The 18,726-nt window shown below is 39.2% G+C and overlaps 1 protein-coding gene across 1 annotated transcript; it reads left to right on the forward strand.

Moving 5' to 3' along the window:
- The first annotated feature begins 15,101 nt into the window (after positions 1-15,101).
- Positions 15,102-16,920, forward strand: LOC110630589 (trans-resveratrol di-O-methyltransferase). The gene is made up of 2 exons (XM_021778135.1): positions 15,102-15,872; positions 16,594-16,920. The coding sequence occupies exons 1-2, from the start codon at positions 15,108-15,110 to the stop codon at positions 16,918-16,920; spliced, it is 1,092 nt and encodes a 363-aa protein (XP_021633827.1). The 5' UTR covers positions 15,102-15,107.
- The last annotated feature ends 1,806 nt before the right edge of the window (positions 16,921-18,726 follow it).

Here is an 18,726-nt window from a genome sequence, read left to right on the forward strand (position 1 = left end):
GAAAACATGGTTTTACCCTTCTAGAGGTTTCTGACACCTGAGATTCCACCGGACGGTAGGAATTCCGATACCGGAGTCTAGCCGGGTATTACAGCCTCACTCCTGCTCTCCTCTCAAGTGGATGATGGCAAAGTTCTTAATCCAATGATGGATGAAGTCCTTGTGGTCGTAAAAATAGACAACCCCATTCAACCACAAAAGCTTCAAAACCCATGGTTTGACTTGGTAATCCTAAACAATGACCTAAAGAGACTAACAGACAGACTAAAACCCCATCCCAGTACACTGCCTCGAAAGCCCTCATAAACAAGATGGAGTTTGAGGTCAACATCCTAGGGGAGACTCAGTAGAACCTGAATACCTCAATGAAAAAATGAGACAAAGAAAAAGACAAGCCATACTCAAATTGCTTCAAGAAGAAACCAGTTTCTTCCCATACTGAGCGTGCTCGAGACCAACAGGAGGAGGAGAGAAAAATAATATGATTCTCTTAGAAGAGCGAGGGGCCCTAATATAATATGAGTCAATGGTTAGCAGTTCCTTAGAGATAGCTCGGCGAAGATTGCTAGAAGTGACATTAGAGGGCAATCTCTTAACTACAAGGGAACTATATAGGAGACATGGTAGAAGGAAGTGTACCTAGAGCAAGGAATTCTGAAGAAGGAAGAATGAAGGAGAAGAAAAGCAACAGTGGAGTTGGGAGAGATTCAAAGAGCCAAAGTAAAAAATGATAGCGAGGGGAGAGCTTTTATAATCATGAAACCCGAGCGCATTAAATGAAATACTCCTCAAAAATCTCATTTATGACGCCTGTTAAAAAAGCCAACAATAGCGAAGGCGCACTTTTAGGAGTAAAATTCATAATTAATAACCCTCAATAGCTGGATTTAATTCACTCCTCTAACTATCATAAATAATCCTTAGAAAAGCGAAAGGGCATCTGATAACGTATAAAATAGAAGCCCTTCTGAAATCAGGACACAAGTACTAAAGTCCCTAGGGTATAAATCGAAAGATCTATTAATCTCAACCAAACGGTCAAATAACTCGACTATCGCAAATGGCTCCATTCATGTCTGACCTATTCGTTAACACCACCTAGTACAAACACCTAGACCTCTAGGTCCTCGAGAAACAAGCATCCGACGTCTTATCCCCAGTGACCACACGGGGTCTTTAATACACGTGCTATGACAACCCTGTCATAGCCCGCGTGTTAAGAGATATATGGTTCCAGCTGGCTAAGGATTAATGAGCCAACTGCCCACCATTAATGAACCGCCTAAAAAACCTGCAGAAAATATAGTTGTCCTTTCTAAAAGGATAGGTGATAGACATATGAAGTACAACCTTAGGCATATATACTCCTTATTGGATAAAAACAAGATCAGTTTTTTTGAATAATCTTCTTTATTTCCTATAGATGCCTTTGATTCATCTGGAATCTAAGTAATACCCGGCTAGACCCCGACATCGGGATTCCTATTTTTTGGTGGAATCTCGGATGTCGGAAACCTCTAGAAGGGTAAAATATGTTTTTCTAAAATATTTTCATGTGTTTTAAGGTTTTAAGTAAGAAAGAAATTGAGTTTTTGAAAGAAAAGCACCAAAGAAGGAAAGCCAGGTTCGGCCGTCGAACCTCATGTTCGGCCGCCGAACATGGTACAGTTTAGGGAGCACCTTTGGCCCCCGAAGGTGGTCTGGCCAACCACCTATAAAAGGCCCCATGTCCGAAAATGGGCGAGTTTTCTTTCCCATTTTCGGGCAAAGGTGAGTCCATGCCCTTCCATGGATGGTTTTGATGTTTTCCTTCAAATCGTTCATGTTTTTTTATGAGTTTTAACTTGGTTTTGAAGATTTTTGAGCAAAGAACGAAGTTTTGAAGCTTGGAGACCCCGAAGCTCGATTTCTCCCATCTCCGAGTTTGGATCGTCTCTCCTCTCGATTTTCAAGAGGTAAGTGGAGATCCTACCTTTCTTTTATGTTTTATAAAAGTTTTGAAGGGTTTTAAAGAGTAGTGATGCATGTTTAGGTTAGTTGTATATGTTAGGGTTTATGTGAGTTTAAGGATGAAATGTGTGATAAATGTGTTGCTATGATAATGTTGTTGGGGTATAGGATAGTTTGAGACCCCTATATGCTTGTGTACATGTTTATGCATGTTTGGGAGTGTTGTGCATGAGTTTGGAAGGTTTGGGAGGCAAATGTGTGAGTGAGGCTTGAGTTTTGCCATTCTGGAAGAACTCAGGTTCGGCAGCTGAAGCCATGTTCGGCCGCCGAACCTGCCTGGGGAGGCAGTTTTGGCTGCTGAACCCTGCCCCCGAAAGTTTGGACTTTCGGCTCTGGAAGGGAGTTTCGGCCGCCGAACCTGCCTCCGAAGGTTGCGAGTTTCGGCTCTGGAACCACTTTCGGCCGCCGAACCTGCCGCCGAAAGTGCCCTGTCTAGCCTTCCTTTGCATGTTTTCTATGATTGTTTTATGATGTTTTAGGGGATTTTTGGGGAGATATTTAGAGTCATGTTAGTGTATGTTTGGTCCCTCATTTGAGTCCACCTGTGTAGGTTCGGACCCGAGGAACCGAGGACCCCAGCAGTGAGATAGTTGCTTCAAAGTCTTTTCAGAGTCAGCCTGAGGTGTGTAGAATGGATCTTTATGTTTCAAAGCAAATAAATTTTGAGCATGTTCATGCATCACGAATGCCATGATATATACTAGGTTGTTTGCATTAGAGATCACGAATACGTTGCATTGCATATTATGATGTTGATGTGGATGGATGTTGGATGATCCATTAGCCTTCGATATGATATGATGACGATGATACGGTATAGAAGTCCAGTGAGGCCCATTCTACGCCCCTGGCACAGAGTAAGAGAAAGACCAGTGAGGCCCATTCTACGCCCCTGGCACCATTGGAATGTGTAGAGGGCTATTGGTGACAAGTCCATCCTTGATGTGGATTGTTTGTGATGTGATGCATTCCATGAAAGCATGTGTTTTAATATATTGTTTTACTATTCTGCTCACTGGGCTCTAGTAGCTCACCCCTTTCCCTTAACCCCCAGGCTTGCAGGTTTGGGATAGACCAGGAGGTCAGCAAGAGTAAAAGTTCTATGTATATAATAGTTAGTTGTGGACATAAAAGATAATATAATGTAATGTAAGATATGGTACAATAATGTTATGAGGTTTAGTATTGTGCTTGGCCCTAATGTAATGTTAATCGCATTTTATACATGATCTTTATATAATGATTTATTAATGTGATGTAAACCAAGCTTGATGTATGTAATGTTGACCCAGCTAGAGCATTTGATGAGTGCTCTAGTATGGGGTTCGTATGTTTAATGTTATGGTGCATGCACAGGTCAAGCTTGTTATAGAAGGAAAGTTTAAAATTTTTTATGAAAATGTATGATCATGTATGGGATTTATCAGGTATGATAGGTTGTATGCTAGGCTTGCTACGGGTCCCGGCGACCTTAAGTCGATCCGGATTCTAGCGCCGGTAGCGGTCCGATTTCGGGTCGTTACACTTAGCCTCCACGAAAGACATATCTGGCTCCATTACTTTCATTTATTATCCTCATTTACTGTAATACCCGGCTAGAGTCCGGCATCGGAATTCTACTTTCCGATGGAGGTCAGGATGCCGAAAGTCTCTAGAAGGGTTAGATTTATGTTTTTCTAAAAGTTTTGGTATGTTTCCTAGTTTTTAAGCATAAGGAAATGAGTTTTTGAGTGAAATGAACCAAGGCAGAAAAGCCAGGTTCGGCCACCGAAGTTGAGGTTCGGCCGCCGAATATGCATGGGTTTCGGTTTCACGTGTGGCCGCCGAAGGTGGTCTGGCCAGCCACCTATAAAAGGCCCTCAGTCGGTGAAATGATAAGTATTGCCGCTTTTCTTTCATTGTCTGAGGTGAGACCCTGTCCTTTTTAGAGTTTTCTTCATGTTTTCATTAAATCATGCAAAGATTTGATTAGTTTTTATGTTATTTTGAAGGTTTTGAGTTAGAAACTTGAATTTTGAAGTTTGGAGAGTTTGAAGGAGAGTTGCTCCAAAACTCCACGTTGGGATCGTTTATCTTCTTGTTTTCAAGAGGTAAGTGAAGATCCTGACTTGTTTTTATGTTTTCTGAAGGTTTTATGAGGTTTGGGGAGAGAGTTGCATGAATAGGGTTAAAGGAGAGTTTTTGATATTTTTGTAAGAAACGCTTGTTTGTGTGTGATGTGTTTGTGTTGTTGGGGTTTTAAGGTAGTTTTTGACCCCTTTGAGCATATACTTGGGTGTATGCAAGTTGAGGAATTGAGGTGTTTGAGATTGGGAGAGTTTTGTGCATTTTGGCGTGAGGCAGAGCAAGGTTCTGCCTTGCTGATGAACCCAGCTTCGGCCGCCGAAGAATGGTTCGGTCGCCGAATGTGCTGAGGAGGTGGCTTCGGCTGCCCAAGCTTGCCCCCAAGCCTTTGGACTTTCGGCTCTGGAGGGGAGTTCGGCCGCCGAAGGTTAGAGACTTTCGTCTCTGGAGTGCCTTTCAGCCTCCGAAACTTGCCCCCGAAAGGGTTCGGCTGCCGAAAGTAGAGATTCGGCCGCCGAAGGTGCATGAGTTTCGTCTCTGGAGAGGACTTTCGGCCGCCGAACCTGTCGCCGAAAGTGTTCTGTCCAGCCTTCTCTTGCATGCTTTGCATGGATGTTTGAGTGAGTTTAAGGGGATTCTTAGAAAGTTAAATAGAGTGGTTATACGTTAGTTTGGTCCCTCATTTGAGTTTATCTGTGCTTACACAGACCAGAGGAACCAGAGAGAGCAGCAGTGAGTACTGCTCCAGAGTTTTCAGAGCCTGCAGAGTCAGTCCAGATAGCCAGAGGTGAGTGGAACTAAACTTAATGGTTTTAATTGAGAAATGAAATGCTTTAAGCATAGTTCATGCATCATGAGTATACAATAGGTTGTTTGCATTAGACTCCACAAATATGTTGCATTGCATAGTTATTTATTAATGTGGGTGAATGCTGAATGATCCAATAGTCTCTGAGAGAAGTCCAGGAGCCTTTGACTATGCCCTGGCAGGTATATAGAAGTCCAGGAGCCTTTGACTACGCCCTGGCAAGTATAGCAAAGTCCAGGAGCCTTTGACTACACCCTGGCAATGGTAAGTACAGAGGTGTTATATACACATATACATATATGACAGGAAGACCAGGTGCTCGATTCTACGCCCTGGCACGGCAGAGTTACCGGGACTATGTGGTGACAGGTTTACCCTTGATGTGGATTGTCTGTGGTTTGATGCATTCCATCAGAGCATGTGTTAATGACTATTTTACTGTTCTACTCACTGGGCTATAGAGCTCATCCCACTCCCTTAACCCCAGTCTTGCAGGTTCAGTGTACAGTGTACAGAGGAGATTAGCAGAGTACAGAAAGAGTAAAGAGATTTGTAATAGCTTAGAGTGGACATGTAATATTAAAGAGATGTAACAGTTGTGTATAAAGTTAGAATTGTGCTTGACTTAGTTATGTTTGTATTGTAAATCTTTTGTATACATGGTCTGTTTATGTATAACTGTTTTATAGAGTATGTGAAAAGCCAGGCTTAACAGGTATGAATTAACCCATCTAGAGCAAGCTCTAGTCAGGGGTTCAGAGTACAGAGTACAGAGATAGTGCATGCACAGGTTAAGCCTTGGTACATAGAAAAGAGTTTTTATTTTCACAGAAAATGTATGATCATGTATGAGATTTACAGGTACACAGAGAGTATAGCAGGCTTGCTACGGGTTCTGGCGGCCTTAAGCCGACCTGAATCCTAGCGCCGGTGACAGTCCATTTTGGGGTCGTTATAGATTGGTATCAGAGCCCTAGGTTCACATGATCGGACCTATAGAGAAAGTGTCGGGCTCATAGAGGTTAGAAGTGGTCAAGCACAATAGGAAATCATGTCCACTAGGATAGGGTATTGAGTCCTATCTGTTTGCTGCTATGAAATGCCATGAGATGCATGTGCATTATTGGTATGTGTTTATGTGTTAAAGTGCTATGTTATTTGTTTTCCAGCGTTACAATGCGAGGAACTCGTCGATCAGCTCGATTGACTGGAGTCCCACCAGATAGTGAGAGAACAGCTGCTCGTCCTCCTGCATTGCCGAGGGCAAGGTCTCAGAGATCTAGCAGGGAAGGTACGTCAATAGACCCTAGAAGGTCTGTCGATGAGAGCAGAAGGGGAACAGCTAGGGGAGGAAGATCAGAGGAAAGGAGGGAGGCTATGGAGATTGACTAGTCTGGAGATGACAGTATGGGTGTAGGCAGATTTGAGAAAGGTATGGGAGAGTCGCAGGGAGGTGCTCAGGCCTCAGGTTTTGGCTATCCAACCTTTCCGCAGGATCCAGAGTATCCGATGGGAGGTATGTCGGAGTACTCTAGTTTTGTCCCATATCCTCCTTACATGCCATATATGCCTTATCCTCATTATTACCCACCATATCCTATGTATCCACCTTCCCCTACCCATCCAAGTGCATCACACCCAGAGCTAAATGACCCAGTACCACCACCACTAGAACCAGTAGCCCTTGTTGTTGACAGACATCAACCTAGCTCATCTGGAGGTAAAGTGCAAATGACAGAGTACTTGAAATTGGATGCTCCTAAATACAACACGGGAGATGATCCATTTGAATACCTCAGATCAGTTAGGATGATAACCAGTGAATTGGGAGCAGATGATAGTAGAGCCATTGAGATGGCAGGGTTTACACTCAGATGCAAGAAAGCCAGAGAATGGTTCAAGAATTATATGGAACCCAGGATGAACAATATGTCATGGGGAGAGTTCGCCAATGAATTTGCAGGGTGGGCTTTTCCTGACAGTTCCAGGGAAATGAAAGTAATAGAGTTCAAACAGTTGAGACAGACAGACGAAATGAGTGTTGATGACTTCACAGATAAGTTCCTGGATTTGCTTCAGTATGTGGGTCAAGCCTATGATACTGATCAGAAGAAGGCAAGGAGATATACTATAAGATTGCATCCCAGGTATTCTTCCTTGATTCTTTCAGCAGAGAAGGAGAGTTTCCACACTATAGTGGATGCAGCCAGGAAAATGGAAGCTAGTGCCAATATTCAGAAACAATCAAAGTCACAGGCTTCGGGTTCTAAGGCCCCCAGTTCAGCAACTTCAGGCAGCAAGAGATGGGATAGAGCAAAAGGGTTAAAGAATAAGTTCTGGAGTAAAGCCAAGTCTAGTCTGGGAATAGGTAGTGGCTCAAGCTCTGGCACAGCTTATCCAGTATGCAGAAGATGCGGAAGACCACATGGAGGAGCTTGTCGGTTGGGATCTACAGCTTGTTTTAGATGTGGACAGGAAGGGCATATTGCTCGGGATTGTCCTCATGTGACTTTTGCACCATCCCAGCAGATGAGTTCAGGCAGTGTGGTACAGCCAGTTGTACAGCCAGCAGCTCCAGTCATGCCTCAGAGTAGTGGCAGAGGTAGAGGGAGAGGGGCAGCCTCTACTTCCGCAGCAGGTTCCCGAGGTGGAAATCCGGTAGCCCCAGCACGGATTTTCACTGTGACACAGGAGGAGGCTAACACGTCGAACACAGTGGTGTCAGGTAATCTCATCATTGGGTGTTCAGATGTGTATGCTTTGATGGACCCCGGTGCTTCTCATTCCTTTATTGCTTCGAGAGCCATAGAGAGATTGGGTTTGATCAGTTCTGAGTTAGAGTATCCTTTCTGGGTCAGTGGACCCAAGTGTGACCCATCAGTGGCAGTGTCAGTCTGTCATTTCAATCCAGTGTTTTTAGAGGGTAGATGCCTTCCAGCTGACCTTGTGGTTCTAGACTTGACAGATTTTGATGTCATTCTAGGGATGGATTGGCTATCTGCATATAGTGCTACTTTGGACTATAGAGAGAAGATAGTTAGCCTCAGAGACCAGGATGGGTCAGAGTGTGTCTTCAGAGGAGACAGGAGAGGTACACCCAGAGGTTTGATTTCAGCCCTTCAGGCTCGTCGTTTGCTTAGGAGGGGTTGTCAGGGGTTTCTAGCTCATGTGAGAAAGCTAGACAGCCAGGTTAGGGAACCAGCCACAGTACCAGTAGTCCGAGAGTTTCTCGATGTTTTCCCAGACGAACTTCCAGGACTACCACCTGGTAGGGAGATAGAGTTTGAAATTGAATTGCTGCCTGAGACCAGACCTATCTCTATTCCTCCCTACAGGATGGCGCCAGCAGAGTTAAAGGAATTCAAAGAGCAGTTGCAAGATTTGGTAGATAAGGGTTTCATCCGCCCCAGTACCTCACCTTGGGGTGCTCCAGTGCTTTTTGTTAGAAAGAAGGATGGATCCCTCAGACTTTGTATCGACTACAGATAGTTGAACAAGGTCACTACCAAGAATAGGTATCCTTTACCTAGGATCGATGATCTATTCGACCAGCTAGCTGGAGCAGGTTGTTTCTCTAAAATAGATCTGCGATCCGGGTATCATCAGTTGAGAGTCAGAAAGACAGATGTGCCAAAGACAGCTTTCAAGACCAGATATGGGCATTATGAGTTCTTAGTGATGCCGTTCGGGTTGACTAACGCCCCTGCAGCATTCATGGATCTCATGAACAGAGTTTTCAGTGAGTTTCTGGATCACTTTGTCATTGTTTTCATTGATGATATCTTAGTGTATTCCAGAGATGTAGAGGAGCATGCCCAGCATCTGAGGATAGTTCTGCAGACACTGAGAGAGCATGGTTTGTATGCCAAGTTCTCTAAGTGTGAGTTTTGGTTAAGGAGCATTTCCTTCTTGGGACATGTAGTATCAGCAGAGGGTATTGAGGTAGACCCCAAGAAGATAGAGGCTGTAGCTAACTGGCCTAGACCCACTACAATGATTGAGATTAAAAGCTTTCTGGGATTGGCAGGTTACTACAGGAAGTTCGTTCAGGACTTCTCAAAGATAGCGGCTCCTATGACCAAACTGACTCAGAAGAACCAGAAGTTTATCTGGTCAGACCAATGTGAAGAGAGCTTTGAAGAGCTTAAGAGGAGATTGACATCAGCACCAGTGCTAGCTCTGCCTGTCAGTAATGAGGATTTCACAGTGTTCTGTGATGCATCTCGAGTGGGATTGGGTTGTGTTTTGAGGTAGAGTGAGAGAGGGCTTGCTTATGCTTCTAGACAGTTGAAGAAGCACGAGATGAATTACCCTACCCATGACCTAGAGATGGCAGCAGTTATTTTTGCACTCAAGATGTGGTGGCATTACCTCTATGGGGTTAAATGCGAGATCTTCACTGATCACAAGAGTTTACAGTACATCTTGAGCCAGAGAGAGCTGAATTTGAGGCAGAGGAGATGGGTAGAATTGCTCAGTGATTATGATTGTAAGATCCAGTATCATCCGGGTAAGGCGAATGTTGTGGCAAACGCCCTAAGCCGGAAGTCACTAGGCAGTTTATCCCATATAGCAGTAGAGAGGAGACCAGTAGTGATGGAGCTTTATAAGCTCATTGACGAAGGGTTACAGCTCGAGTTGTCTGGTACGGGTGCATTGATAGCACAGATGAGAGTGACACCTGTGTTTCTGGAGCAGATAGCTCAGAAACAGCATGAGGATCCTGAATTGATGAAAATTGCCAGGACTGTTCAGTCAGGCAACAGTGCAGAGTTCAGATTTGACAGTGAAGGGATCCTCCGCTATGGGAGTCGACTTTGTGTACCAGATAGTAGCAGTGTGAAGGAAGACATTATGAGGGAAGCTCATAATGCGCGGTATAGTGTTCACCCAGGAGCCATCAAGATGTATCAGGATCTGAAAAGGGTCTATTGGTGGCCATCCATGAAGAAAGAAGTGGCGCAGTTCGTGACAGCCTGTGAGGTTTTTCAAAGGGTGAAATTAGAACATCAGAAGCCGACTGGAATGCTTAACCCACTGCCGATACCCGAGTGGAAATGGGAGAACATAGCCATGGATTTTGTAGTGGGCTTACCGGCAGCGTCCAACAGGATAGACTCCATATGGGTGATTGTGGATAGACTCACGAAATCTGCTCATTTTCTTCCAGTTTGGAGTAACTATGCTGTGGATAAGTTGGCACAGGTATATCTGGATGAGATAGTGAGATTACATGGAGTTCCAGTATCTATAGTCTCAGACAGAGGACCTCGGTTTACCTCTAGACTTTGGCGGAGTCTGCAGAGTGCGATGGGCACGAGATTAGATTTTAGCACTGCTTTCCACCCACAGACTGATGGACAGTCAGAGAGGACCATCCAGACCATAGAGGATATGCTTCGACTGTGTGTGTTAGACTTTGGCGGTTCTTGGAGGCAGCATCTACCTTTGGTGGAGTTTGCCTACAATAACAGCCATCATGCTAGCATCGGGATGGCTCCTTATGAAGCGTTGTATGGGAGGAAGTGCAGATCACCTATTTGCTGGGAAGAGGTAGGCGAGAAGGCTCTTGCAGGGCCAGAGTTAGTAGAGATTACCAGTAGAGTGGTGCCCATGATCAGAGAGAGAATCAGAACAGCACAGAGCAGACAGAAAAGTTATGCAGACGTTCGCAGAAAACAGTTAGAGTTTCAGGAGGGTAGTATGGTATTACTGAAGGTGTCTCCAATGAAAGGAGTGGTGCGTTTTGGAAGAAAAGGTAAGTTAGCCCCACGATACATTGGACCCTTTGAGATCTTACAGAGAATCGAAAATGTGTCGTATAAGCTGGATTTACCTGCTTCTATGGAGAGAATTCACCCGGTATTTCATGTTTCTATGCTACAGCAGTTTGTGTCAGATCCGAGTCAGGTTCTGAGTGAGCCTGATGTGGAGATTCTAGGGGATCTCACTTATATAGAGTAGCCAGTACGGATTCTGGACACGCAGGTCAGACAGCTAAGGAACAAAGAAATTCCAGTGGTGAAAGTTCTGTAGAACCACCATAATCTAGAAGAATGTACCTGGGAGACGCGGGAGTCTATGCTTCAGCAGTATCCATATTTGTTTTAAGGTTAGTTTCCTCCTTTTTATATGTGAATTGTTTGTTTTAGGACCATTCGAGGACGAATGTTCTTAAGGGGGGGAGAATGTAATACCCGGCTAGAGTCCGGCATCGGAATTCTACTTTCCGATGGAGGTCAGGATGCCGAAAGTCTCTATAAGGGTTAGATTTATGTTTTTCTAAAAGTTTTGGTATGTTTCCTAGTTTTTAAGCATAAGGAAATGAGTTTTTGAGTGAAATGAACCAAGGCAAAAAAGCCAGGTTTGGCCGCCGAAGTTGAGGTTCGGCCGCCGAACATGCATGGCTTTCGGTTTCACGTGTGGCTGCCGAAGGTGGTCTGGCCAGCCACCTATAAAAGGCCCTCAGTCGGTGAAATGATAAGTATTGCCGCTTTTCTTTCATTGTCTGAGGTGAGACCCTGTCCTTTTTAGAGTTTTCTTCATGTTTTCATTAAATCATGCAAAGATTTGATTAGTTTTTATGTTATTTTGAAGGTTTTGAGTTAGAAACTTGAATTTTGAAGTTTGAAGAGTTTAAAGGAGAGTTGCTCCAAAACTCCACTTTGGGATCGTTCATCTTCTTGTTTTCAAGAGGTAAGTGAAGATCCTGACCTTGTTTTTATGTTTTCTGAAGGTTTTATGAGGTTTGGGGAGAGAGTTGCATGAATAGGGTTAAAGGAGAGTTTTTGATATTTTTGTAAGAAAAGCTTGTTTGTGTGTTATGTGTTTGTGTTGTTGGGGTTTTAAGGTAGTTTTTGACCCCTTTGAGCATATACTTGGGTGTATGCAAGTTGAGGAATTGAGGTGTTTGAGATTGGGAGAGTTTTGTGCATTTTGGCGTGAGGCAGAGCAAGGTTCTGCCTTGCTGATGAACCCAGCTTCGGCCGCCGAAGAATGGTTTGGCCGCCGAATGTGCTGAGGAGGTGGCTTCGGCTGCCCAAGCTTGCCCCCGAGCCTTTGGACTTTCGGCTCTGGAGGGGAGTTCGACCACCGAAGGTGCCGCCGAAGGTTAGAGACTTTCGTCTCTGGAGTACCTTTCAGCCTCCGAAACTTGCCCCCGAAAGGGTTCGGCTGCCGAAAGTAGAGATTCGGCCGCCAAAGGTGCATGAGTTTCGTCTCTAGAAAGGACTTTCGGCCGCCGAACCTGCCGCCAAAAGTGTTCTGTCCAGCCTTCTCTTGCATGCTTTGCATGGATGTTTGAGTGAGTTTAAGGGGATTCTTAGAAAGTTAAATAAAGTGGATTATACGTTAGTTTGGTCCTTCATTTGAGTTTATCTGTGCTTACACAGACCAGAAGAACCAGAGAGAGCAGCAGTGAGTACTGCTCCAGAGTTTTCAGAGCCTGCTCCAGAGTTTTCAGAGCCTGCAGAGTCAGTCCAGATAGCCAGAGGTGAGTGGAACTAAACTTAATGGTTTTAATTGAGAAATGAAATGCTTTAAGTATAGTTCATGCATCATGAGTATACAATAGGTTGTTTGCATTAGACTCCACGAATATGTTGCATTGCATAGTTATTTATTAATGTGGGTGAATGCTGAATGATCCAATAGTCTCTGAGAGAAGTCCAGGAGCCTTTGACTACGCCCTGGCAGGTATAGAGAAGTCCAGGAGCCTTTGACTACGCCCTGGCAAGTATAGCAAAGTCCAGGAGCCTTTGACTACGCCCTGGCAATGGTAAGTACAGAGGTGTTATATACACATATACATATATGACAGGAAGACCAGGTGCTCGATTCTACGCCCTGGCACGGCAGAGTTACCGGGACTATGTGGTGACAGGTTTACCCTTGATGTGGATTGTCTGTGGTTTGATGCATTCCATCAGAGCATGTGTTAATGACTATTTTACTGTTCTACTCACTGGGCTATAGAGCTCATCTCACTCCCTTAACTCCAGTCTTGCAGGTTCAGTGTACAGTGTACAGAGGAGATCAGCAGAGTACAGAAAGAGTAAAGAGATTTGTAATAGCTTAGAGTGGACATGTAATATTAAAGAGATGTAACAGTTGTGTATAAAGTTAGAATTGTGCTTGACTTAGTTATGTTTGTATTGTAAATCTTTTGTATACATGGTCTATTTATGTATAACTGTTTTATAGAGTATGTGAAAAGCAAGGCTTAACAGGTATGAATTAACCCATCTAGAGCAAGCTCTAGTCAGGTGTTCAGAGTACAGAGTACAGAGATAGTGCATGCACAGGTTAAGGCTTGGTACAGAGAAAAGAGTTTTTATTTTCACAGAAAATGTATGATCATGTATGAGATTTACAGGTACACAGAGAGTATAGCAGGCTTGCTACGGGTTCTGGCGGCCTTAAGCCGACCTGAATTCTAGCGCCGGTGACGGTCCATTTTGGGGTCGTTACATTTACTATCTTCGCTATCTGACTCGATTCTTAATTCACACAGAAATAATTCATTTAAGCCGAAACATCTAATGCGTTTAGTAAATTATATCTTATTATTATTATTTAAATATAAAATGATAAATAAAATTTTAAAATATATAATTTCATATAATAATTTTTCACAATTTCTTTTATATTCTTCAACAAATCTACCTTCAATTAGGGGTGTAAACGAACTGAGCCGAGCCGAGCTTTAAAGAGCTCAAGCTTGGTTCGTTAAAATTTTTTCGAACTCGAGCCAAATTCGAGCTTTACTCATATCGAACTCGAGCCGAGTATTAAGAAGTTCAAGCTTGACTCGTTTAGCAAACGAGCTTAGACGAGTCGAGTTTTTATCAAGTTGAGTCGAGTTTTAATCGAGCTGAGTCTCGAATAGTTCACGAGTAATTTAATTTATTTACATGTATAGTGAGTTTTAGTTTAAAACTAATAAGTTTAAAACTAAAATAATTTTAGTTAAATAAGTATATTTACAAATTAGCATGTAAACTTATAAAGATGAGTTTTTAAATCTCAATGATCCAAATATATGCAAGTTTAAGAGTGTAACTAAACTATATAGAGCTTAATTTTAAAAAATTTAGATTTGGCTCATTAAAGTATATGCAGGGTTTGAATTTATTTCTCTTATGATAGTAATTTCAGTTTGCTTAACGAGACTGTTCACGAGCCTATTCGCGAGCCTACTCATGAACTCAGAAACGAGTCGAGCTCACGAGACTTAACGAGCCGAATACTATGGAGCTCAAGCTTGGCTCGTTTACCAAACGAGCCTAAAAATTAACCTCGAGCTTGGCTCGTTTAGAAATCGAGTCGAGCTCGGTCGAGTTTTTATCGAATCGAATCTCGAATAGCTCACGAATGGTTTGATTCATTTACACCCCTACCTTCAATGTTCTCTGATGTGATGTTCCAAAATTCTAAAGTGTTTTCATTATCATTGTGATTATATATATATAAAAAAAATTATTCACAATTTTAAAATAATTAATAAAATTTTTAAAATACATAATTTTATTATAATAATTTTTATGCAATTTTTCTTTAAAAAATCTCTTTATTTAAATATTCTTTCATATTTATACACATTTTAAAATAAAAATAATAATTAAACTTATCTATTTGTAATCAATAATTTTTATACAATTTCTCTTAAAAAATATATTTTTAAAAACGTTATTTACAAATATTATTTTTATCAATAAACCTTTCATTGATATGTGAACATGGCATGTTAGAGATTTACGGCATCGAACATGGCAGCTCACTATTTATTAGTCCTGTTTAATAGATATTTTGTCGAACATGGCTGTTTGATTTTTTTTATTGTCTAACAAAATAAAATTTAACTCTGAATTCAAAATTATTTTCTCCCACTCTTTTAATTTTAAATATTTTTTTATCATTTACTGTAGATCATAAAAAAGTTTATCTATATTGCATTCAGATGGTTTAATATAATTATTAATTTATAATTAAAAAAATTTATCTAAATAAAATAAGATCTATATATTAATATAATTTTTTATTGATTTAAGTGTACAAATCAACTTTGTACACTTAAATGCGTATAATAATTTTTTCACTCAAAAATTTTTAATATAATCTTGACACATAATTTAAATATAAGATTTTTTTTTTTTTTAAACATTCTATGCTTATAAATACAAGCACTCAAAAGGATAGAGATTTATCAAAATACGTGAGATATCATATGATGGAGTTGGTCAGCGGAGAAACCATAGATGAGCTACTTGAGGCTCAAACCCATATATGGAATAATACATTCCACATTTTCAAGTCCATGGCTCTAAAATGTGCAGTTCAACTAGGCATACCAAATGCTGTTAACAGCCATGGCAAAGCCATGACTCTTTCTGAGCTAGTTGCTGCTCTACCAGTCCACCCCACTAAAACACACCATTTCTATCGTCTTATGCGTCTTCTTGTTCACATGGGTTTCTTTACTTTGGAGAAAACTGCTGATCAAGAAGGCTATTTGCTTACCCCAGCCTCTCGTCTTCTCCTAAAGAACAACCCTTTGAACACCAGCTCCTACGTCTTTTTTGTGCTTGATCAAGTTCTCTTAGAAACATTTAATTGCATGAGCAATTGGTTCCAAAAAGATGAGCCCAATCCATTTGTGACAGTGTTTGGAGAGCCACTTTGGGAATATGCAAGCCATGAAGCTAGAGTGAATAATTTGTTTAATGGAGCCATGTCTAATGATAGCTCCCTGATTGGCAAGGCAGTGGTTGTCAAGTGTAAGGAGGTATTCCAAGGGCTGAATTCACTGGTGGATGTTGCAGGTGGCACTGGGAATATGGCCAAGGCTATTTCTGATGCATTCCCGAACTTGAAATGTACTGTGTTGGATCTCCCTCATGTTGTTGCTGATTTGGAAGGCAATAAGAACCTCAATTTTCTTGCAGGAGACATGTTCAAGGCTGTTCCTCCTGCAGATGCAATTTTACTGAAGGTATATATTTATAGAAAAAATTACTATTTAGTTCCTATATCATAGAAAATTCATTGGTTGATTTTTTTATTTTGAAAAATATATTAAAATATTTCTAATATTTTAAAAAATCTACTAATTAGTTTATACGTTAATTTTAGTCATTAAATATTTTACCATTTGCACTCACAGGTTTAACTTAGTACTAAGTGCATCTGAATAAATTTAAAAGGTTTCAGATTCTATTTTCCCAATCTCCAATCCCCAATTTCTATTTCAAAACAAATATATATATATTTTATTATTTGGTCCTTGTTATTTAAAAAAATTTATTAATTGATCTCTTAATTTTGTAAAAAGTCTTCTACTAATTAATCTCTGGTTATCGGATTATTTTAAAATTTTTTATAATATTTAATGATAAAATTAATAAAGAAATTAATTACTAGATTTTTTAAAATATTAATGACTTTTTAATATACTTTTTTAAAATTAAGGTATAAATTAATGAATTTTTTTACAATATAGGAAATAAATAGTAAATTTTTCATATTTATATATAATATAATAAATTTTTTTAAGTTTAAAATCAAACTATTTAGTAATTTTATCCAAAAAATAGTAAAATTCCTATAATTTTAACTATCGAACAAATTGAATTAATTTTCTTTTATATAAGCTTTATATAATCATTAAAGGGTTTGATTTAGCTGATGAAATTGAACAAAATATTTATGAACAGTGGATATTACATGATTGGCCGGATGAAGAATGTGTGAAGATACTGAAGAATTGCAAAGAGGCAATTAGAAAAAATGGAAATGAGCAGCAGACCGGAAAGATCATAATCATTGACATGGTGATGGGAAACCAAACATGGAATAGCACTAAAGATGATGATAAGATCACTGAAGTACAGCTACTATTTGACATGGAAATGATGTGTCGTGTCATTGGTAAAGAGAGAAATGAAAAGGAGTGGGCAAAGCTCTTTTCTGATGCTGGATTTAGCAATTATAAGATAATTTCTGTGTTGGGTTCCAGAACTCTCATTGAGGTTTATCCTTAATTAGCAATTAATTAATAATTAATTTACATTGCTGTTTGATTTCATGTATTATATAAGGAAATAAGAGTTCAATGCTGAACTTCTTGGAGAATAAAGATTTCAATATGTATGTGTTCATAATTAATAGAACGAGTTTTATGAATTACGAAAGGATGATGGGTGTGATTTGTTTTATGTTATGTATAAAAATTCATGAAAAATTGTTAATATTGTCATTTTGCAATTATACATTTTTTTATTAGTTTAACTTTATTAATATTTAATTTGACATCATATAATTTTAATGATATTATTTTTTTTAAATATCATTACATTAAAAAAAATAATTAATAGTTAGATTATATTAGTTGTAGTAATCACTAAAAATTAAATATAATTAGCTAGCCTATATTTATTTGCAAAAATAATTTATATTTATAAAATATTTTTTATAGAAATGAAAAATATTTTTTAACAAAATAATTGATTTTTTATTATATAATTTTAATTTAAAAAATAAATTATTTTAAAAAATTTATATATAAAAATCTTAATAATAACGTGTGGACAATAATTTTTTTTAAAAGAGATAATTATTTTTCTTACAATGTTGTAATTTTTTATTTAATAAAAAATATTTTTTATTAACTAAATTTTTAAGTATTTCAAATATAAAAAAAAATATGAAAAATATTTTACGTAAAAGGGTAGCTTAATTTCAATATCATGTGAGTAGACATAAGGTATACAAACTGTTTGAAAATTACAATCATACTATCATATAATATAAAAATTATTTGAATTTTATGAATTTTTAATAAAAATACGCTATATAGTAAAGGAAGGTTTTGCACTCACATGCTTAACTTGGTGGTAAGTGCATCTAAGTAAATCTGAGAGGTTTCAAGTTCTACTCTTTCAATTCCCACTTCCCAATTAAAAAAAAAAAAGTAAATGAAGGTTTTAAATCAAACTTATTAAATATGCTTAATTAAATTTTGTTTATCAAATTAAAATTAATTTAACAAATTGATATAAAATTTATTTAAACTTCATGAATTTTTAATAAAAATAAGTTATTTAGTAAATGAAGATTTTAAACCAAACTTATTGAATATGCTTAATTAAATTTTGTTTATCAAATTGAAATTAATTTAACAAATTCATAAGAAATTGTTAAATACTCTCCAAACTTTTTGATTTTATATATTAACTCGTGCAAAACTTTCATTATTCGTATAATTTTTTACGTGGGAGTTCAAATGTTAGGTTTTTTTTTTTTCAATATAAATTAAATTATCTTAGGTACTATTATTATTGCGGAAAGTTGGAATCTGCCAGCCCGAAGAGGCTTGTCCAAGACAGTATGGAAGACTTGATGCCAGAAGCAGAAATAAAAATTTTAGCAGAGAACCAGTCTCAAATATTAGAGGTACAACAGCCCTCAATTCAGGTAACACATCCTCCTTTTCCTGAAAAACTTGCTCAATCAAAAAGAGAAAAGGAAGAAAAAGAGATTTTGTAGATTTTTCGTAAAGTCTGGGTGAAAATACCCTTTCTTGAAACTATAAAACAAATATTCAGGCATGTGAAATTTCTAAAAGACCTTTATACTAATAAAAGAAAATTGTATGAGCACGAAAAGATTAAAGTAGCAAAAAATATGTCAGCTGTACTTCAAAAAAAGTTTCCACAAAAATGTAAAGATAAATGTATGTTTGCAATATCATATAATTGTAACAGCCCGAAATCCGATACCCCTCTGTAACGGCCCGAACCGCTACCAGCGCTAGGATCCAGATCGGCTTAAGGCCGTCGGGACCCGTA

This window comes from Manihot esculenta, chromosome 13 (assembly GCF_001659605.2).
Source record: "Manihot esculenta cultivar AM560-2 chromosome 13, M.esculenta_v8, whole genome shotgun sequence".
Lineage (NCBI taxonomy): Eukaryota > Viridiplantae > Streptophyta > Magnoliopsida > Malpighiales > Euphorbiaceae > Manihot > Manihot esculenta.

Excerpts from the sequence above, each read along its gene's own strand:
- LOC110630589 (XM_021778135.1), top strand. The coding sequence starts at position 15,108 with ATGATGGAGTTGGTCAGCGGAGAAACCATAGATGAGCTACTTGAGGCT. Across the intron at positions 15,873-16,593 it reads CAGATGCAATTTTACTGAAG|TGGATATTACATGATTGGCC; the intron begins GTATATATTTAT and ends ATTTATGAACAG.